The sequence below is a fragment of the Balaenoptera acutorostrata genome, chromosome X (genome assembly GCF_949987535.1).
Source record: "Balaenoptera acutorostrata chromosome X, mBalAcu1.1, whole genome shotgun sequence".
NCBI classification, from domain to species: domain Eukaryota; kingdom Metazoa; phylum Chordata; class Mammalia; order Artiodactyla; family Balaenopteridae; genus Balaenoptera; species Balaenoptera acutorostrata.
Window position 1 is genome coordinate 131,710,645 of NC_080085.1, and position 20,890 is coordinate 131,731,534.

Here is a 20,890-nt window from a genome sequence, read left to right on the forward strand (position 1 = left end):
GGGGGCTCCTTGGCCGCCCAAGGCCTCCCCTCGTCTTCCCTACCCACACCAGCCACAGAGGTCTCCAGCCCGTCCTGCTGCCTCCCTGGAGGCTTCCCCGCCCACCCCCTTTCTGGGGACCTGATTCTTCTTCCTGGTCCCTTGGATGGGGTCCCAAGGTCACAAGCTCCGAGGGCTCTCTGCCTGACCCGGACATCTCTGCCACTAGCCCACTAGAGCTGTGGGCTTACTTGCTTCCCACGTGAGGACCCCTGAGGGCGGGGCCGGGAAGGACAGCTCCCTACGCCTCCTACGTGGACACGTGCACGTGTTGGAGCCAGTGAGCAAGGCAGGGCTGGGCCGCAGGGAGCCGGGAGAGACCGTGCAGCACTCGAGTCCCAGGCGGGCAGTCCCCAGGCTGTCACTCAGGCCTGGCACCTCTGGTGGGAAGAGCTGCCCGCAGCTCACGCCCCTGACCTTTGCCTGGCCAGGGCCCCCAGCGACACTACACTGAGGGACAGGAGGGCTCCAGCCTGTCTTGGGGATCAAGGACCCATCGGAAAAGCGGGAACCCAGCTGAGAGGGGGCAGGGAGTGAGGTACCCGTGGGAATGGCAGGGATCGCCTCTGGGAAGGCCCCCCCAAGGGCCAAGCAGGAAGCCAGAGAATGTTCCCAGAGTGTCGCCGGCACCCTGGGGCATGTGAGAAGGGGTGAAAGCCCGGCCTGCCATGCCCACAGTGCCCTTGTGTGGCTGTGCCCCTCAGCGGGCTCTGGAGTACAGGGATTCAGCCTGAGGACCAGGTCACCGCCACGTGCCCACTCAACGGCCCCCTCTGCCAGCCCTGAGGCGCAGGGGCTTAGCCTGGGGCCCGGGTCATCACATCCCAGCGTGGGTGTCCCCCTTGGCCCTGGGGTGCGAGGGAGCTCACTGTGGAGGCTGTGTCACACCGTGTCCCTGGAGCGGTGCCCTCTGCCAGCCCTGGGGGGGCGGGGGGGCTCGTCCTGGGGGCCGGGCCCTCCAAGGCCGCCGTCGCCGCCCCCTCCCCGCTGCATACCTTGCCCACAGCCGAGCAGCTGGGAAGCTATTTATAAAGGCGGGTGAGATCAGCGGCCGGCCGAGGCTATAAATGCGCAGGCCTCGGCCGGGCCCCACAGGAGCAGCCGCCCGGGGCGCCGGAGCCGCGGGCAGCGCTGCCGGGATGAGCACCAGCGCGGTGGGCGGCAGCGGGGCCAGTGGCGGCAGCAGCAGCAGGTAGGGCTCGGCCTGGGCGCCCGGGGCCCCTGGCGCCTCGCGCGCTCACCGCCGCCCACCCCACCCACAGCTCACAGGCCTCCTGCGGGCCCGAGTCCTCAGGCTCCGAACCGGCCCCCGCCGTGCCGGCACGACGGATACTGCAGGGGCTGCTGGGCTCCGACGACGAGGAGCAGGAGGACCCCAAGGACTACTGCAAGGGTGAGGCCTGGCTGCGGCGCCTCCGGGAGGAGGGGGCCGAGCCGGCCCACGTGGGCCAGGGCGCCGGTGGGGCTGGGCTGTCCCGGGGCACGCGGGAAGGCAGCACCCCCACCGTGCCCTCCGGGCTCCCTTCCCCAGGTGGCTACTACCCCGTGAAGATCGGGGACCTGTTCAATGGGCGGTACCACGTGGTGCGCAAGCTGGGCTGGGGCCACTTCTCCACCGTCTGGCTCTGCTGGGACATCCAGTGAGTGCCCCCTCCACCCCCCGAGGCCCAACGCCAGCTGGGGTCCTGCCCTCGGGCACCGTTGAGGCCACGGCGATGGCCCCGTGGGTCTGGCCGGTGCTGGCAGCCGACACGGGTCTCGGTGTTGCAGGCGCAAGCGCTTCGTGGCCCTCAAAGTGGTGAAGAGCGCAGGGCATTACACGGAGACAGCTGTGGATGAGATCAAGCTCCTGAAATGTGTGAGGCGCCTCCCCTACCCGCTCCCAGCGCCCCAGGAGCCGCCCAGGGCCTGGCAATGTGGGTGCAAGGCCTGCCGGGGCTCCGCGGGCGGGGGTGGGGGGGCGGGGGGCGGGGCTCCCGGAGGGGCAGGCTCCAGCTGGCTCTGCGGAGTGGGAGGACCCGAGGAGCGGGCAGGGCGGGCCGGCAGCCTTTCTTCCAGCGGGGCCCAGCTGGAGCGGGAGGGGGGCCCCCACCCCGGAGGAGCCACCCGGGGAGCAGCTGGCGAGGGGCAGGTTGGAGCCGTCTGTGGCCCCTTGGCTTTTGCTCCAGGTCCGAGACAGTGACCCCAGTGACCCCAAAAGAGAAACCATTGTCCAGCTCATTGACGACTTCAGGATCTCAGGGGTTAATGGAGTCCGTATCCTTTGTAGGCTGAGCAAGCAGTGTGGCAGCACAGGGGCCAGCTGGCTCATGCCTTCCCAGCTCCTAGGACCTCAGTTTGCTGATCTGCACGATGGGGGTTTATCCCTTCCAGTGACACTGCGAAATACCCCCATCACCACTTTGGGGATTTGTGTTTCTGTGTGGGGGGCAGGGAGCGGATAACCAGGTTGGCACAGGCTATCCACAGGCGTTGCTGGGTTACCCCCAAGTGGGAGGGCCCACCTCCGTGGCAGTGCCTTCCCTTTCGGGGGGCTGTCCGTAGGCTCTTTGGCAGACTTGGGCATAGGACTGGGGACGGGCTGAGAAACCTGTCTATTCCTCCAGTGCCCTCTCCCTAGGGTGACCACAGAAAGTACTGTCCCAACTGGCACACCTAAGAGTAATAGGGACACTATGACAGCAGGATGGTGGCAACACCGGGACCTCCCAGACCCAGCTCTGCACTGCCTGAGGCTCGTTGCTCCCCCGCCCCAGCTGAGGGTGGGCAGGGCCTGTGCCCCAGCTGCTTGCCCACTGACTGCCCTTCACTCCCGGCCCAAGACGTGTGCATGGTATTGGAGGTCCTAGGCCACCAGCTCCTCAAGTGGATCATCAAGTCCAACTACCAGGGCCTGCCCGTGCCCTGCGTGAAGAGCATCGTGAGGCAGGTGAGCGCCGCGCGTGAGGCAGGTGAGCGCCGTGCGTCCGGCACGAAGAGCACTGCGAGGCGGCCTGGGCAGGGCCGGCGGAGTTCAGGAGTGGCTCTCCCCAGGTGCTGCACGGCCTGGATTACCTCCACACCAAGTGCAAGATCATCCACACAGACATCAAGCCCGAGAACATCCTGCTGTGTGTGGGTGATGCCTACATCAGGCGCCTGGCTGCTGAGGCCACAGAGTGGCAGCAGTCAGGGGCCCCGCCCCCATCCCGGTCCACAGGTACCAAGAGCCTGCGTGGGGCAGGGCGGGGCGGGGCGGGGCGGGGCCCACAGGCCTCAGCCCCTGCCTGAGTCTCGGTTCCTTTCTGTCACTCCATGCTCTGCCTGCCCCACCCCCCAGTCAGCACTGCCCCCCAGGAGGTCTTGGTAAGTGGGGGCGCCCCTCTTCCTGGGCCTCACCTTCCTCAGCCTCTCTGGTTCCACCCCTTCCCTGCCTCTCCACCCTCCCCAGCACTCCTGCAGTGGCATTTCCAAGAGGCTGGGTGGCCTGGATGCGGATGACACGCAGAGTGGGCCACGTGCCCCAAACTGCCCTGGGTGGCTGCTGGGCTCGCCCCTGCCTCAGTGGAAGGACACTGCGTCCGAGGCTGGGAGGGGCCGGAGCTGCCCCTAGGGGAGGCTGGCACCCACAGGCAGGCCTGCTGGTTCCTCCCCAACCTCAAGCTCTGGGGAGTGGCGGGCAGGACGGGAGACAGGGGGCGGTGCCACGTCTGGTGTCCCTGGAGCCCCCGGGCCCGCAGGCCACGGGCAGAGGCTCGGGCTGCTCAGGGGACGGGTGACGGGCACGCCGGAGTGACCCTGGCTCTAACGGCAGACCGGTAAGCTGTCCAAAAACAAGAGGAAGAAGATGAGGCGCAAACGGAAACAGCAGAAGCGGCTGCTGGAGGAGCGGCTTCGGGACCTGCAGAGGCTGGAGGCCATGGAGGCGGCGGCCCAGGCCGAGGGTGAGGGGCCAGGGGGGCGCAGGGCCGCCTGGCACGTGCCGCAGCGGCGTCTGCTCACACACCACCTCCGCCCGTCTCCCCAGACTCTGGCTCAAGACTAGAGGGGGGCAGCGGCTCCACCTCCTCTTCTGGCTGCCACCCTGGGGGGGCCGGAGCCGGCCCCTCCCCGGCCTCCTCCTCCCCTGCCCCCGGGGGCAACCGCAGCCTCAGCCCCAGCTCCCAGACCTCAGGCTTCTCGGGCTCCCTCTTCTCCCCCGCCTCGTGCTCCATCCTCTCAGGCTCGTCCAACCAGCGAGAGACCGGGGGCCTCCTGTCACCCAGCAGTAAGTCAGGCAGCGGCAGGCAGCAGGCGGGCGGGGCCGGGCAGGGCAGGTCCGGGCCAGCTCAGTCTCTCTCCCTTCTCTTGCTTCCCCAGCACCATTTGGTGCCTCCAACCTCCTGGTGAACCCCCTAGAGCCCCAAAATGCAGACAAGATCAAGATCAAGATCGCAGACCTGGGCAACGCCTGCTGGGTGGTATGAGAGGGCACGCTGCTATGAAGGAGGCGGCACAGGCCTGTCCCCAGGGCTCACCGAGCAACTCGCTCGACCAGACCCCTCCCTGTGTCTGCCTCAGGCCGCAGTCCCAGGGCTGAGCCGAAACCAGCACCGGCCCTGCCTGGTCAGCAGACCCGGGCCCACGGCAGGGGGTGGGGAGCCACAGGGAAGCGGCCGGCCTCAGCCTCAGCTCGTCTGGCCAGACCCTCGGGACGCCTGGGGACGCTGAGGCTCAGCGAGCCCCACTGCGCTCCTCGGGTGCACGGCCCAGAGGAGGCGGGAGACGAGAGGGGGGCCAGTGAGGGCAGGCCAGCCACGGCCCCAGCTCCTCCCCAGGGCTCCCCTTGCCTGCAGCACAAGCACTTCACCGAGGACATCCAGACGCGGCAGTACCGGGCCGTGGAGGTGCTGATCGGCGCCGAGTACGGGCCCCCGGCCGACATCTGGAGCACGGCGTGCATGGTACATCCGTTTGGGCTGCCCCCGCCCAGGGCTGGCCCCCGGGCCGCAGCCTCACCCTCTCCCCCTTCCAGGCCTTCGAGCTGGCCACTGGCGACTACCTGTTTGAGCCACACTCCGGAGAAGACTACAGTCGCGACGAGGGTAGGGGGAGGCAGGCCCTGGGCTCGGCCTCGGGGTCCCCCGGCCGCCCGGCTTCCTCCCAGCCGCCTGTCTATTCACAGACCACATCGCCCACATCGTGGAGCTGCTGGGAGACATGCCCCCTGCCTTTGCCCTCTCGGGCCGCTATTCCCGGGAGTTCTTCAACCGGAGAGGTGGGGCCGAGCGGGCTCAGGCCGCCTGGATGTAGGGGGCGGGGCAGGGACCTTGGGCTCTGAAATAGGGGGAGCAAGGGGTCCCAGATCGGAGTCCTCCCTGGTGGAGCCTGACCTAAGGCCCACCGGCCTGCCCCCAGGAGAGCTGCGGCACATCCACAACCTCAAGCACTGGGGCCTGTACGAGGTGCTCATGGAGAAGTACGAGTGGCCCCTGGAGCAGGCCACGCAGTTCAGCGCCTTCCTGCTGCCCATGATGGAGTACATCCCCGAAAAGCGGGCCAGCGCGGCCGACTGCCTCCAGCACCCTTGGCTCAATCCCTAGGCCCGGCTGGTGCTTTGGGCAGCTTGGGGCGGTCCTGGCTGCCCCCGACCCCCAGCCCTCAGTGCCTTCACGGAAAGCAGGACAGCTCCGCCCCACTGCGGGACCGCCCCACCCACCCTGCTGAGTGCGAGCTTTCTCACACCGCCCTCAGCAGGGCAGACAGGTACCAGGGCCAGGCCTGCCTTTCAGAATTCGTTCTGCCCCCAACCCTCGCAGAGGGCCCTCTGAATGGGAAGCGTGCTGCCTGTTTTCTTAATAAAGTGTGACTGAAACACCAGCGTCCTGGAGTGACAGAAGCACGTGGCCAAGGGCTAGGGCAGAAGTGGGTTTATTCTGGGTCCACCCACCGAGCCAATTAGGGTGCTGGGGGTGCGAAGGGGATCTAAAGGGTGGGCCGAGACAGTCCCGGGGACGGCCTAGGCCTCCACGGCCCGGCCGTTGATGACGCGGATGCGGCGGATGATGTCCTGGATGGCCTCTGACGTAGTGCCCTGGCCCCCGATGTCTGGGGTGTGCATCTGTGGGAGACGGGCAAGCTTGGGCACACAGTGGGGCCCGGCCAATACCGGAGCCCTAGCCTGCAGGCAGCCCGGGGCTGCCCACAGTGCCCCGTGGCCTGCAGGGGCTAGGAGCACCACCAGGAGGGCAGTAACACCAGCTAAGGCCCCAAAGGCCCACTCTGCCTGGTACAACCCCCACCTTGGGGGCAGCACAAAGTGCCGGGTCACTATTTCCAGCCCCTCAGTCATCCTATCAGCTCAACCGGGGCTGGGGTGGGAGTTGGACAGGAGGCAGGTGGGGGGAGCCTCACGTTTTCATTGTCCATGGATGCCAAGACGGCCTTGCGGATGGAGGTGGCGTACGAGTGGAGCCTGAGGAAGAAGAGCAGACTTCGGTCCTCGCGGCCTTGGGCGCGGGCCGGGGGCCAACGGCCCGGCATCGAGAGGCCACTTACTTGAGGTGGTCGAGCATCATGCAACTTGCCAGCAGCGTAGCCGTGGGGTTGGCGATGTTCCTGTTGGCGATACTCTTGCCTGTGTTCCTTGTAGCCTAGAAGAGGCGAGACGAAAAGGAGGGGGCTGGGAAACACGAGAACGTCGAGCGTAGACTGCATTTGTGTAAAGTGTCCAGAACAGGCAAATCCAGAGACAGAAAGCAGATGACTTCGGTGCCAGGGGCTGGGAAGGGGAACAGAGAGTGACAGCCACAAGTACAAGATTTCTTTTGGGGGTGATGAAAACATTCTGGAATTAGAGAGTGGGGATGGTTGCACAACTCTGGTTATCTCAGAAACCAATAAATCGTACACTTTGAATGGGTGACCTAGGAAGCATGTGAGCTTTAGTGCACAAAAGCCAGTGGCCCTGGCACTGCTGGTGGCACTCACCGTCTCAAACACGGCATACACGTGGCCGTAGTTGGCCCCCGCTACAAGGCCGGGGCCCCCAACCAACCCCGCACAGACGTTGTTGACGATGTTGCCGTAGAGATTGGGCATCACCATGACATCGAACTGCTGGGGCCGGGACACCAGCTGTGGGGCAAGGAGGGGACAGCCGGCACCTGGAGCATGGGCAGCCCCGGGAGCCCAGCGCAGGGGCCGCGCAGCATGGCAGCCGAACTACCTGCATGGTGGTGTTGTCCACGATCATATTCTCGAAGGTGATCTGGGGGTAACGGGCTGCCACCGCCCTGCAGCACTGGAGGAAGAGCCCATCGCCCAGTTTCCTAAGGGGGACGCAGGACACCAGCTTGGCCACTGCAACCGTCAGCCGGAGGGACGGCGCGCGCAGACGCCACAGAAGGCTGGGTTCTAAACTACAACCGGTGCCGTCTGCAGGACGGGCAGAATCCCGTTCCACCTCCCCTAGGTGTGCACTGCGGTGAGGCCATAGCTGGGAAACGGGCAACAGGGCGTAGTCGCGGGCCCCGAGTCCCAGAGAGCAGGCCTAGGCAGCAGCGCGGAGGGGCGAGGTGGGGGGCATACATGATGTTGGCCTTGTGTACAGCCGTCACTTTCTTGCGCCCACTCTCCTGGGCCAGTTTGAAGGCATACTCAGCAATGCGCAGGGACTTGGCCTCGGTGATGATCTTCAGGCTCTCCACCACTCCTGCCACACTCTGAGAAGGGGACGAGGGAAAAGAGGCCCACATCCTGTCTGAGCCTGCCCCCTAGCACGAGGTTCCCCTCGGGCACGGCCTTCCTGACCACCGCCCTAGCCGAGCTCGTGCCCGGCAACACGCCCCCACCTCGTGCTCCAGGCTGCTGTACTCGCCCTCCGTGTTCTCCCGGACGATGAGGATATCTATGTCCCTGTGCCGCGTCACCACTCCCGGCAGGCTCTTACAGTGGATGACGTTGGCGTAGAGGTCCAGGCTGGTGCTAGGGGCACAGAGGGAGAAGCAGCCGGCAAGTGCAACGTCTCTCTGCTGGCACTCCCACCCCCGCCAAGCCCCCACCCCGTGCACTTGGCTCTCACCGAAGGATGTTGTTTCGGGATTTGTGGGATGGCGGCAGGTTATGGTTTGTTTCAATATTGCCTGCAGGACAGAAACAAGACCAGCAAGCTGGAGAGGGCGCCCCAGGCTCAGCTGTACCACCATATTCCCCTTTCTGACCCAGGGGATGTGTGCCAAGGGTGACTCCAACAGGAGAACACAACAGCTTCCGGCAGCAGAAGTGTTTCATGGAACACTCTAGCGTAACTTGCAGCGTAAGCCCCATGGGGGCAGAGGGGCATGTGTGTCGGTGCGTTTGGTTCACTGATGGGCTCCTGGCACGTAGCATGCACTCAATAAATACTGAACGATTGAATGAATGAACAAGGGTTGGCATCTGGCCAGAAGGTCTTGCTAGACCCTGGGTGGGGAATGGCAAGGCCAGGGTCTAGCTGGACAGAAAGTGACCACTCTTGCTTACTAACAGGCTGGTGGCTAGGCTGGCACCAGCAAGGGGACCTTGGCCAGGGTTAGTGCCAGGCCCTGCGTCGAGGAAGCACAAGAGCTCCAGCTCAGAGGCAGGCAGGGGTTGCCTGGAAAAGACCACAGCTTCACCTTGGCTGGGACCAGGGCACCCAGAGGGCCAGCAGCTGCTGAGAGAAGGCAGTCAGAGGGTGCCGAGTAGAGGAGGGCTTTCTCAGGGCCCCCAGGGCCGCCGGCCCTCCAACTCACAGCCTGCCTGGACTTCCTTCACCCAGAGTGCCTTGGGCACCCTGTAGCTGACACGGCTGCCCCTCCACGTGACTGCCAGGGCCTGGGGCTCTAGCCGGCTTCATCTTTGCCACTCACTCCTCACACAGAGCAGGTAATGGTCTAAAGTTTGCAGAATGAGTGATGGAAACAGTTTAAGGACCTGGACCAAACCAAGGCAAACTCAGAAAGGGTAAAGCTCCCATCTGTAACATCCACAGCTGTGCCAACTGGAACCAAGGCAGCAGGCAGAGGGTTAGAACTACATCTCTGTGACATCTGGTTTGTGAAGAAAGACTCTGCGGGTCAAAGCTGACTCCAGCAGAGAGGGCTGCCTCAGGAGGGAAGAAGGGGGCGGAAGGGAGCCCATCCCTGGACAGGCTCCCGCAGAGCCTAGTGCCACCGAGATCTCAAGAATCGCAGCATCAATGGGGCCCCAGGGACAAGTGTCAGCTTGGAGGTGAAAGGAATCACGTGCGGTGCCCCATCCTGGCCCCCGAGCTCACCCTTCAGCGCCACGCGGTTCCGCCGGATGGCCATGATGGCGTTTCGGATGTCCTCCTCGTCGGCGTTGGAGCTCACGTGCACCTCTTCGAAGTCCACAGGCACACACGCATGCCTGGGGCAGAGCAGGGTCAGGGCGGCGGCCCCAGGCCTCCGTCCGGGAAGCCTGCCTGGACCACTGGGTGCAGAGGCCTCTCCCCTGCTGCTGCCCACCCTGCCCTGGCTCGGGCTGAGGGGAGACTGAGCCCACCTGCGCCAGCTGACAGGCGTGCACTTACACTCCACAACACTGTTAGTGGGCCTGGTTCCACCCTCCCCGTGCTCGGGCCGGCCTGGCAGGATCGCAGACACGGGGACAAAAGGCCTCCCACCACTGGCTCACTGCCCCTCTTGGCACAAAGTTCTCCGGGTCCCCCTGGCTGGGCCCAGGGGCTCTGTACCTGAACACAGACTTGACGTGCAACATGAGCTCTGGCCCGATGCCGTCCCCTGGGATCATGGTGACCGTGTGCCGCCCACCATACTTAGCCGACGGGGGCTAGAAGGACGGGGAGGCCTTCAGTTCCCTGCCTCCCTCCAGCACTGACCCAGTGGGAAGGCCCACCAGGAGGTGCCAGCTTGGGGTACCACACCCCTACACCCTGCCCCGCCCACCCCAGACAGGGCTGCTCACGGTGGGGGGCGCTCCTGGGTCACGAGGACAACAGCAGAAGCAGGCCCCGTCCCCGCCTGGACTCGGGTCAACCCCAAAGCAACTAAAAGCCCCACCTAACAGGCGGATGAGAAGAACACTCACAATTGTTTGTTGCTAGAGGCGGGACCGGAAGGAAGAAGACACAGATCAGCCAAGGTTGGAGGAACAAGGCTTTGCTGGGGAATGGGGCCGTTTCCCTGGGGCACTGTCTAGCACGGTTCAGGGGAGAAGGGGTGGGCGAGCTCTGGAGACTGCACCTCAGGGGGAGAGACACAGAAGGGCAGGGAGCCAAGAGGCACGCCACACACGCGTGCACGCGCACACGCACACACACACCTCTGCACCCACGCCTGCCTGTGAATGCGTCTGCATGCACCTGTACACACGTGCCTCTGCACACACACAGACGGGCACACGTGAACATCAACACACGCACGTGCATGCACACACTCGGGTGGGTACTTACTGAGAAGTTCCTCCGGGGGGCTTCGTGGGCACCTAGAACCTGGCAAAGAGAACCCAGATGCCAGTGGTTGCTGTCTAGCCCAGAAAGCCAATTTGGCAAGGGCCAGCCAAGCTCCTGGCAGGGAAGGCGAGCGTCCTCACCACGCCCAGACACGCCCTGTGCCTCAGCCATGCACCACTGTCTAGCGCACAGCAGCACACAGACCGGCCCGTCGGAGCACCGCGGAGGGTCGTTACAACCTTTACACCTCCTTCAGGTCCCTGGTCAGTTTTTTAAAAAATGTTTACATCCCCCTCCCCACCTTTTGTTGTTTCTGGTCTTCTTCAGCCAATTATTCCTGCTCAGTGATGTCTGTAACTTGGAAAAGTTGGCATGCCAAACGTAGTACAATAGGGAAATCGTGATAACACACTGGGCCACCACGACCGTCATTTACATCATTTTAACAATCATGTTTCCTTATTACAAAAGCAGCATATGGACAGAACACGAAGATCAGAAGGAAGAAGACAGCACCCAGCCCCCCGTCCACCCAGAGATAAACACTGTTTGCCCCACGGGGAACAGCCCTCTAGAATCAGAAATCGAAAAACGCAACCATTTTCAGAACGGCAGATGCCACTCTTTCGGAAGGCTTTCATGAAGGATTGCAAAACTGCTTCGTGTCCTACATGGATGACAGATGTCCCCACCCCACCCCCCACTTGAAACAGCCGCGCTTGGTCACTTCGGTGCCATGCCTGACAGCTTCAGAGCAAAAGCCACCCGAGCCAAATGGGACAGGTGCTCAGAGTGACCTATCTGGAGTCCCCACACTTTCCTGGAAGAAGAAGCCCATGTCCCAGCTCCCACCGCAGTGGGGCTACAGGCCCACACACTTTCCTCCCTGTTGTGCCCCACCTGGGTGCCCTTCGATCCAGAGACAGGGGCAGGGCCAAGGTCCTCCTTCTCGCTTGGGAATGCCCTGCCACTTGCCTGCTGGGGCAGCAGCAGATCGTTCCAGCCAATGGCAGAGTCACTGTGGCCATTTTCCAAAGAGCCATGCTTTCCTGCTAGCAGTCTAGAAGCTCAAGCAGAGGCTGACCGCCCCATCTGGGTCTCCCTGGCTGGTATTCACAAGGCTCCCACTTGCACAGAGCTCCGGCAACACAGGGGTTAGGAAGCGGATGACTAATAGACAAGAGGCCCTGGGGGCTTCTGATGATCCATGGGGCCCCCGGGTCTGCAGCCTGACACAAACTGGGGGCTTTTCTGTTTTCCTTCTAGCAACTGTCAGTATCCGGCTTCATCTTATCTGTAGGCTCTCAATACAAACTTGTGGATGGTGCTTGTATTGAGACTGCCTTTCCTCCAGGAAGCCTTCCCTGATGCCCTAAGGCTGCTGAGCTGTTGGTCCCCCCGGGCTCCCAAAGCCCTACCCACCCCACTCCCTTCCCCCCAACCACAATCTCCCTAGGTTATCGCTGCTGTGCTCCCTTTCCTAGCCCTAAGCCCCTGAGAGTGGACACCATGTCTGTCTGAGCCCCTACTGTCACCCCAAGACCGAGCAGAATGCCTGGTCCAGAGCTGGGACACAAAAAACATTTACTGAATGAATGAGCATATCAGAAAGTGAAAGAAGATATGACGGGCTTTGAGGCTAGGGAGACCTCGGTCCAGATCATCCATCTACTACTCTTGGTGGCAAATAGCTTAACCTTGCTGAGCTTCCCACCCTTACCTGAAATCCACAGAATAGAGGTGCCTACTTCATCTGACTGCTGGAAACATTAAGCAAGAAGAGGTATGCAAGCTGTTCAGTCGCTAAAAGGGCACACGGGGCTGTGCAAAAGCATACGCCCCCCCCCTTTACCCCACCAGCCCCTCAGGCCAGTGTTCAAGGCTGCTGGCCAGTGAGGGGATGCTGGGCTGACCCCTACAGCTCCGAGCAGTAACTCCTCCTGGGTTTCAGCCCTCTGAGGTCTACTGGCGCCCGGCAGGTAACCTGGCTGTGCCGGTGAGCCAGCGCTCACATCAGGCCTGGCTCTGCATCTGCGCAACCCCACCCCACCAGACCCTGGACCCCATCACTACCACCAGGGCTGAACCTCTCTCTCACCTGGTCCCAATGCTAGATGTTCCATCCAGCTTTGGCCAAAGACCCGGAGAGCTCTCAGGATAGTGACTTCCCTGACCTTGCTCTGGACATATTCAGGCACCTTCCTTCAAGAGGTTACAAAGCTTCTGTGAAGCTACCTATCAAAGGAGCCCAGTATGAGGCAGGATGGGATATATGCATTGGTCTCCAGCTTGTTCATCAAGCAGGAAGGTGGATTGTTACCCTCGTCCTTTGATAGTGCCACAGAAAGAAAGGAGTCCAGAATGGTACGTGTCCCAGCCTAAGGGCGCCCGGGCTCCACATCTTAGCGAGGTTTCTCTCTTCAGCATGTTTCTGTTGGATCAAGTACCAATGGTGGCTGCATGTTTTCACACGAGGTCCCCATTAGCGGGACCAAAGATCTGGGCTTCATCTCTAAAGGTTCCCATACCCAGGACAACCAGTCTCAGGGCAAGGCATTGCCCAGCTAGCAACCTTTCACTGCCCCCCATCCCTGCCCCAATATGGACACAAGCACACACACAGGGGAAGTCAGGGAGGAGATAGATGTCCCCACCAAGATCCTGCAAGAGCCTAGCTGCCAGCGACCTCTGGAAAGCCTCTGGTGAGCAAGTGGGAGAAGTCAGCATTTTAAACATAATTTCATAAACCAGAAGCTGTTACAGGGCAGTCTTCCCCAGGGATCAGAGGGGGGAAGCATGGCCGAAGACATGTCCACAAGTAGTGTCAGCAAAGTCACAGAGTTCTGGAAGGTCAGAGTTGGGTGGATCCTTTGAGACAGAGGAGAAACTGGAGCCCAGAGAGATCAGACCTCTCGTCCCTCAGGGCCAGTCCTGACTCGATGACTCTTCAGATGGCTTCCAACCCACCCAGGGACTAAATTATCCTCATTCAAGCGTGTCAAGAGAGAGGAATCAGACCTGAATAACCAAGATCCTAAACAGAGAACAACGGAAGCAAAGCCCTCGAGGCCTCCCAACCCGCCAGCTTCAGGAATCCTAGCTCCTTCCCATTCCAGGCGCCTGCGGTGGGGGGGGGGGGGGGAGGAAGCTCTGGGGCACCGGCAAAGTCCGATTCGCCACCTCCACTGGGAGAGGTGGCAAAGCGGTCCACAAGAGGGAAACCTGAAGAGGAAGGGCGGCCAGGAACCGATCCCCAAGAGGGCAAGAGCAAGGCGGGCCGGCCACGTGACCGCCTTGGGGGGGGGGTTCCCACAAGGACACTAGGGAGGTGACATTGCCCCCCGGGGTCCACTCTCCCCGCCCGTCGGGAGCTCCCCCACCACAAGATGCAGACCCCTGAGAAGCCAGACCAGAATCAGCTTTGGCTAACCCCTTCACTGACAGCGAAGGTGGCCAATCAACCCTGGCCCGCAGCACTCTCCCCTCCCCTCACGGGACCCGCAGCCAATCGGGCCTCAGGACGCTCCGAGAGCGGCGGCCGCCGGCCTAACCCCGGCGAGGTGCAAGCACCCCTCAGCGAGCGCCGCGGCTGTTCCCATGGCCCGCTCCTGTTTCTCACCTCCCAAGGACGGCAGAGGAGGGCCGGCCTGAGCACTGCCTTCACAGCGCCGCCCGCGATCGTCGCCACCTTCAGCGCCATGATGGAAAGTGAGAACTGCCGCAGGTTCCGACTCGCAGATGGCGCTCTCGCGAGAGTTCGGCGGGGCGCGAAGTCCCGGGAGGGGGCGTGGTCCCGCAGTGCGCACGCACACGGCGGCGCCGGTTCTCACGCCCTCTTCCGGCGCCGAGAGCGCCGCCGCCGCCATCGCCATGTTGGGGGGAGGGCGGCCAGCTGGGCCCCTGGTCCGGGGAGGGGACACGTCAGTGCCGCCGGCGACGTCACAGGCCCGCCCGGTCCGCCGGCCCTTGATTGGCTGCTGCGGCCGCTTACGCGTCGCGCTTCCTCGTCTGCTCCTCGTGTTCAGGGGAGTCGCTCTCTTTTTCCCTCGGCAGAGAAGAGGCGATGGCGGCGCTGGCATCTCTCGGCGCCCTGGCGCTACTCCTGCTGTCCGGCCTCTCCTGCTGCTCAGGTAGCGGCCTGGCCGGAGCTCGTTTCTGGCGAGCCTCTCACCCACGACTGGTGGTGCGTGGGGGGAGGAGGGGTGCGGGCGAAGCGGGAGTCTGGGCTTTCTTCCTCAGAGAGGCAGGTGGTCTCTGGTCGCGGCAGCCGAGGCCACCACGCGCTCCTGCACCACACACGTTTACCAAGCAGCCGGGCTGCTGGGAGAAACAGCCTAGTCTGTCCCCCGTCTGCTCCCGCGAGGAAGAGTCCCAAAGCCTCTCCCGTGCGCCTGGCCCCAGCTCCAGCAGGAAAAATGACACATGTCCCTGCTGCCACTCCAGGAGCTCCCGGTCCCGGAGGGGGGGTCGGACAGGAGCAAAGCTCTGCAGCGCAGGGCGATCGGAGCGAGAAACTGGGCCGGTGGAGAGGAGCCCCTCACCCGGTGCGGTGGGGCCAGGCCTCCCCAGGAAGAGAGGGAGCAGGGACGGTCCAGGCAGAGGGACCCGGAGTGCGGGCGAGTTAGAAAGGCACTGAAGAGGGAAAGATGGGTGGGCCTAGAGTGCCTAGATCAGGCGGTTGATTTGTTCCCCTTGAGGCCTTGCCATATCCTTATAGGGTTTTTCAGCGGAGTCAGATGGCTTCACACTCTTGAGAGGTTGTTAACACTTAGTGGCAGGATTGAGCTCAGACTGGAGTCCAGAAGTTTGTTTAGCAGGAGGTCCTTGCAGGAGCCCATCCCGGGCCTGGGGGTCTGGACTGCGTCAGGGCCACTTTCAGTGCATTCACTTCACCTGCCCTACTTCAGGCCAGCGCCCTTGATGCCTGCAGTGTTTCATCAGCCTAACTGGCCTCCCCGCCTGCACCCTGCTCACCTGCTCCTCAGGAACTCCCCCACGCTATAGCCAGTGATGCCTGGAAAGGACAGACCTAACTATCAAACCCCTCTGTGCTCCCCCGTGTCCATAGGCAAAAGGTCAAGTCTAGCAGAGCGTGGAAGGATCTGGGGGATGTGGCACCCATGTTCCCAGGCGTCTTCCTCCTGCCATTCCAGCCCCACAGCCTCCTCTGACTGCCTCAGCCTAAGTCACGGCCCTGCCGGACACCACATTTGGAGAGCAGTTGGCGCCTTGTGATTTAGGTGGCACCTTTCCTTCCCTTTATCCTCTAGCAGTGTGGAGATGACTGCGGCAGCATCCTTTTTCTCAGTGCAGCCCTGTTCAAGGGGACAAGTTATGCTTATGGACCCAGACCCTCTGCCATTTCTTTCCCTCTGGAAACGCTGGGGCCAGTCGTGGCCTTCTCTCAACTGTCTGGGGCAGAGACCCTTTCCTTCATATCAAAAGCCCCCGTAGGTTGCCAGCAGCTCCATGCTTTGTGTCTGCAGAGGATGCCTTCAGCCATGCATGGCTCTGAACTGAGGTCAGCCTGGCCCCCCATGGGCTTCTGGGGTGCTGCAGGGCAGGCTGCATCCCTAAACCATTGCATGGCTTCCTTGTCTGCAGGTCCAGGCACAGACTCGAGTTGTGCAGTGAATTCATGCAGCACGCCCCCGACCCCACCCACACACACTCACTTGTTCTTCTGCCTGTACGTTGAGGTTCCACCTGTACAGAGCCTTCCCATCTCCCTTCCCCTGCCTTCCTTCAAGGCCATCCCACCCCTCTTTGCCACTGTACTTCTGACTGATCATTTGGATCTGTCTCCCAGACCCCACCTGGCAGGGTCCAAAGGGCCCTTTGTGTTCTCAGCTGATGAGCTCTGGGAAGTGGGGTTAGGGTGGTCCCTTCTGCCCCTAACCAGCAAGCACAAGCCAGGCCTTAGCCGTTCATCTCTGCCTCTCCGCAGCAGAGGCCTGTGTGGAGCCCCAGATCACCCCTTCTTACTATACCACCTCGGATGCTGTCATTTCTACTGAGACTGTCTTCATCGTGGAGATCTCCCTGACTTGCAAGAACAGGGTCCAGGTGAGGCAGCGGGGGTTCAGCCAGGAGGGCGCGGGGGCGAGAGGTGAGCAGTGAGCCTGAGACCTTGGGCCCTCACTGGCAGTGGATGGGGTCAGACCTGGGGGTCCGTGTGGACAGGGAGAATCAGGGTTTTGATTCCCAGGTGTAGAAGAGATCAGGGCACAGCCAGGCCAGATTCTAGCGGATATTTAAAGAACATTCCCCCTCACCTGCCTGCTCTGCTGCATCTATGTGCGGTGATACAGACACCTTGCCGCGTGTGGAAAGAGTGTACGCGTGAAGGGAGACAGCCAGGCTCAGCCCCCAGGCTCCTGCGTCCCTTTACTGGTTGCTCTTTGCCGAAGCGTGTGTCCACATGTGTGTTTCGTCATTTCAAGACCAAGCAGCCCTGGCCTCAGCCCCTGCAACCTAAAAGCCCCAGAGAAGGAAGGAAGTTGGGCCTTCTTAGGTACAGTCTTCCTTAGGCAGCTCATTGGGTGTCCACGACCGCGATACCCGCTTCCAGGCTCAGAGGAGAAACGAGCCCTTCATTCATCCCGCCCCTGTTCAGTTAACAGGCTTGCTGTGGGTTAGGGAGGCCGGGCCACAGGGGAGATGTGGCCTCCAAGGAGGGAGACAGACGTGGAGAGACGGTGGCAGAGTCGTGGCAGGCTGGCCTCCGTGGATCCCGCGCGGTACCCCCGCCAGACACACCGCAGTCCCCGGCTGTGCCTGGCGGCCTCCTTACCCACAGGCCGAGGGTGCTACTGCGGGCGGCAGAGCGGGGCCTCACCGGCAGCCAGAGGGGAGAAGGTGACTCTCCTTTTGTCCCCTCCCCCAGAACATGGCTCTTTATGCTGATGTCAGTGGAAAACAGTTTCCTGTTACCCGGGGCCAGGACGTGGGCCGATACCAGGTAAGGGATGCCATGGTGGTCACTTGCGCGGGCGTGGCTTGAAGGCCGGGCCAGCAGGGCTGGGGTCCTTGAACTCGATGCGCTGGCTGTGGCGCCACGTGCACTGCCCACCCCCTGCCGAACACACCCCACCCAGGTGTCCTGGAGCCTAGACCACAAGAGCGCCCACGCAGGCACCTACGAGGTCAGATTCTTTGACGAGGAGTCCTACAGCCTCCTGAGGAAGGTGAGTGTCCCCGAAGGCCACCCAGGCCTGCAGTAGGGAGGGCACAGCCCACTGCCCCAGCTGTCTCCACCCTGCGGTCCCCTCTCTGACTTGGAGCAGGATGGCCAGCGGGCGACTTCCTGCTCACCCACCCAACCTGGCCCTGTGCCTTCCGTGTCACTCCTTCGCCCGCTTCTCTCCTTCCACGGCTCTGGCCGGTGTTCCTGCCTCTCCCACCCCACCCAGCATCGCCCCCTGACCCCAGCACCTCCCTCACAGGCGCAGAGGAATAACGAGGACATTTCCATCATCCCACCTCTGTTTACAGTCAGCGTGGACCATCGGGTGAGTGGCCGGCAGGGGCTGGCCCGACACAGGGGAAGGAGGAAGCAGGTGGCAAGCCTCGCCCTTTAGGGAGAGCTGGGGGCTGAGCCAAGTTGACCGGTGTGTCTTCGCGCCCCAGAAGGAGGGTGGCTGGCGTGGCTGGCCTTCTCACCCGTCCCTGCCCCGAGAATGACTTTGGTCTCCTTTCTTGCAGGGCACCTGGAACGGGCCCTGGGTCTCCACCGAGGTACTGGCCGCCGCCATTGGCCTAGTGATCTACTACCTGGCCTTCAGTGCCAAGAGCCACATCCAGGCCTGAGGGTGATGCCCCCCACCCCCCTTGCTTCTTTCAATAAACAGTTACCAGCTATCCCAAGCACTAGGGCTGTGTCGCACACACGGGCAGAGCTGGGTGACCGGCATCCCTCCGCCTGCCTAGACGGCACAGGCACTGAGTGGGGGCAGGTCTGGAGGTCCCCTTCCTCCTTGTGTACGTTGCTTTACTCTTGGCCGTTGTTAGCGCTCCCTTCTCAGCCCCCGTGAAGCCTTCGGGACCTAATAGCCAGTGCCCACCGTCTCCCAGCGTTGCCTGCGTGGTTCCAGGCGGGGCACGGGGCTGTCTCTCCCCTCCGCCGCCCATCTGCTGGCAAAGAGTGGCCTTGTTCTCCTGCCCTCGCCCAGCCTGCCTGGGCCCGCTTAGGGAAGGGCCCTCTGACCACCTGCCGTTTTGAGGGCAACTGCCCAGGGCAAGTGGCGAGGGGGGCTCCCCCGAAACCCAGCAGTCAGCGGCGTAGCCACAGCCCCTCCTGGCCGTCGGAAGGGCTCCCGTGTTTGGAACCCTGGGCACGAGCCACGCACTGAAGTACTTCCTGTGCTTTTCCTGGGGGACGCTGCGAGCGTCCCTGTGGAGCTTATGCGGTCGCAGCTAGTACTCCAGGTAGCTGGCGGGGGGCGGGGGGGGGTGGTGGCCCTTCCAAGCTCTCCGCTCCAGCGTGGTGCCTCCCAGGATGCTCTCACCTCGTGGTGTCAGGTGGGGCACGGAGAGAGGCACAGAGGGGACCCGGAGCCCCAAGCCTCCGAGGAGCCATCGTTGGCCCTTTCCCGTTCGGCTGTGTACCTCCCCTCCTAGCGAGCCCTCTCTCTGAGCGCCTGATGGTCTCGAGACAGCGGGCGGGCGTCCCTGTGCAGGCTCCGTGCTCCACGTCGACCCGCAGCCCTCCCGCCAGCCCGCTTTCCCTGCTACCGCCCACGGCTGGAGAGGTGGGGGCCCAGGGTTCAAAGGGGCTGCATGCACGTCCCGGGGGAGCCCTTTCCCAGCTGCACGGCTTCGCTCAGCTGTGACCTGGCTTCCTCCAGGATGTCGGTGAGGGGTCATTGGGATCAGCGTCCATCAGCTGTTACCAAAGACACACAGCTGTGTGAATAACAAGCCTCCAGCGAGGCTGCACCCAAAAAGGAGGCCCAAAGCCTACGTGAGTGGGCGGGGGTCTCCTCTGGGCTTTGTCCTCCACGGGAGTGTGGAGGGACCTCCTCCGGGCTAGGGGACGCCAGCTGTTCCCTGCCCCACAGCCTCGGTCCACGTGAAGCGGGTCAGCATGGGGTGACTGGCAGGAATAGGGAGGCTCCACGGAAGAGCCCCGTCCTCGCTCCCCAAACGGGCACGACAGGAACCACGGGGCCCCTGAGGGCCAGGCCAGGCGAGAGCTGCTGGCTGAGGCGCCTTCCGCGTTCCAGACAGGGCCGGCGGCGCTCAGGGGGCGCCTGCTGGCTGAGCTCTGCTCCTCCTCCTTGTAGGGGCAAAGTGGCAGCTGTTGGCCACGCAGCGGCTCTTTTTGATCCCAGCTCCACCACTCCACCCAGTTAAGTCACTGGCCCAGTGCTGTCACTGGTCCAGTGCACCGGTTGCCAAGGGCTTCCAGATCTGGTGTCATATTTCCCAGAGCCAGTGAGAGCCAAGCCCCAGCACCAGCTTTCACGTGGCCAGGGGACCCCAGGTTCCAGGCCTGTCCTGGCCCCCACCCCGGGAACCCTGGGCCTCTGGCACCCCACCCCGGAGCAAAAGTGAGGTACCTCTAGAGCCATCAAAGTGAGCCCCCAGCAGCCAGAGAGGGATGCTCAGGGAACAGGTGGCCTTAGTCTCCAACTCCAGCCAGTTTCCTGCGATGGGCTGGGTCCTCGGAACCCCATCCTTCACAGGGGCCTGTATGGAGTGCCCCCTCCCCAGGAACGGGGCTGGTCACGAGTTGATGTTCCTAGCCCCCAGCTCCAGAGGCCTCTGAGGGGTAAGAGGAAGGTGGGGTCTCGTGTTTGCCCCTTTTCATCAACAAGCCCTTTCCTCCCTTGAAGCCACTGGTGTTCTGTGAGACATGCTGGGTCTTCCCTCCCAGCTGTTCAGACAGCATGGCACTCCGCTTCTGGGAGCACAGGCTCAGGTTTCTTGCTCGCACCAATCTCATCAAATTAGCAAAATTAACAAGAGGTCTACATTGCTCTTTCAAGAGAATTTTTAAATGTATCCTCACCCACTTAATGTGCTGGCAGCGTCCTGTGTCTTTTCAGGAGACTGAGCGCCTACTCAAGGGCTCACCGTGCAGACGATACCCCTGGAGTTGCTGTCTTTGGGGCCTTGGCCCCAGCCAGGACTTAGCAGTGTTCCTGGCACTGAGCAGATGCCCAGTGGTTTGCTGTGCTGAATGGAACCTCGGAGTTCCCGCAGCCACCTGGTACTCATCTGGTCAAAAGACACTTCTTTGCATCTTCTGAGGGCTGGGCACTGTGGGGTCCCCAAACAGGGAAGGAAGCTTGTGCCTTCCAGAAGCCTGTTGGCCCTTGCCCCCGCTAGGGCGCTCCCTGAGCTGCAGGGCCGGGAGAGGGTGGAACCACTACTCTAGGACTCTGACCAGAGCAGGGGTGTTGGCCTCACGCACGTGCCAGCTCCAGGCTCAGC

At 62.7% G+C, this 20,890-nt stretch overlaps 3 protein-coding genes across 6 annotated transcripts; 2 read left to right on the forward strand and 1 right to left on the reverse strand.

The window, feature by feature from the left end:
* The first annotated feature begins 1,093 nt into the window (after positions 1–1,093).
* On the forward strand, positions 1,094–5,877 carry SRPK3 (SRSF protein kinase 3). Its single transcript, XM_057537735.1, has 15 exons — positions 1,094–1,231; positions 1,302–1,432; positions 1,571–1,679; positions 1,810–1,897; positions 2,208–2,295; positions 2,862–2,968; positions 3,073–3,238; positions 3,359–3,384; positions 3,833–3,962; positions 4,046–4,285; positions 4,378–4,478; positions 4,854–4,961; positions 5,033–5,102; positions 5,183–5,275; positions 5,416–5,877. The coding sequence occupies exons 1-15, from the start codon at positions 1,107–1,109 to the stop codon at positions 5,598–5,600; spliced, it is 1,767 nt and encodes a 588-aa protein (XP_057393718.1). The 5' UTR covers positions 1,094–1,106; the 3' UTR covers positions 5,601–5,877.
* A 35-nt stretch (positions 5,878–5,912) lies between these two features.
* Positions 5,913–14,227, reverse strand: IDH3G (isocitrate dehydrogenase (NAD(+)) 3 non-catalytic subunit gamma). 3 transcript variants are annotated; one of them, XM_057537736.1, is made up of 13 exons: positions 14,073–14,227; positions 10,454–10,492; positions 10,090–10,101; positions 9,734–9,831; positions 9,296–9,408; positions 8,081–8,141; positions 7,851–7,983; positions 7,588–7,721; positions 7,226–7,328; positions 6,988–7,134; positions 6,556–6,650; positions 6,412–6,472; positions 5,913–6,118 (listed from the first exon to the last, which is right to left on the reverse strand). In XM_057537736.1, exons 1-13 carry the CDS (start codon positions 14,151–14,153, stop codon positions 6,017–6,019), a joined length of 1,179 nt encoding a protein of 392 aa, XP_057393719.1. In that variant the 5' UTR covers positions 14,154–14,227; the 3' UTR covers positions 5,913–6,016. The 3 variants fall into 3 exon arrangements, with proteins under 3 accessions (XP_057393719.1, XP_057393720.1, XP_057393721.1); XM_057537737.1 differs by lacking the exon at positions 10,090–10,101; XM_057537738.1 differs by lacking the exon at positions 6,988–7,134.
* A 197-nt stretch (positions 14,228–14,424) lies between these two features.
* Positions 14,425–18,313, forward strand: SSR4 (signal sequence receptor subunit 4). 2 transcript variants are annotated; one of them, XM_007185515.3, is made up of 6 exons: positions 14,425–14,583; positions 16,401–16,519; positions 17,340–17,414; positions 17,551–17,640; positions 17,899–17,964; positions 18,158–18,313. In XM_007185515.3, the coding sequence occupies exons 1-6, from the start codon at positions 14,517–14,519 to the stop codon at positions 18,260–18,262; spliced, it is 522 nt and encodes a 173-aa protein (XP_007185577.1). In that variant the 5' UTR covers positions 14,425–14,516; the 3' UTR covers positions 18,263–18,313. The 2 variants fall into 2 exon arrangements, with proteins under 2 accessions (XP_007185577.1, XP_007185578.1); XM_007185516.2 differs by having other exon boundaries at positions 14,431–14,583; positions 16,404–16,519.
* Positions 18,314–20,890: the final 2,577 nt, after the last annotated feature.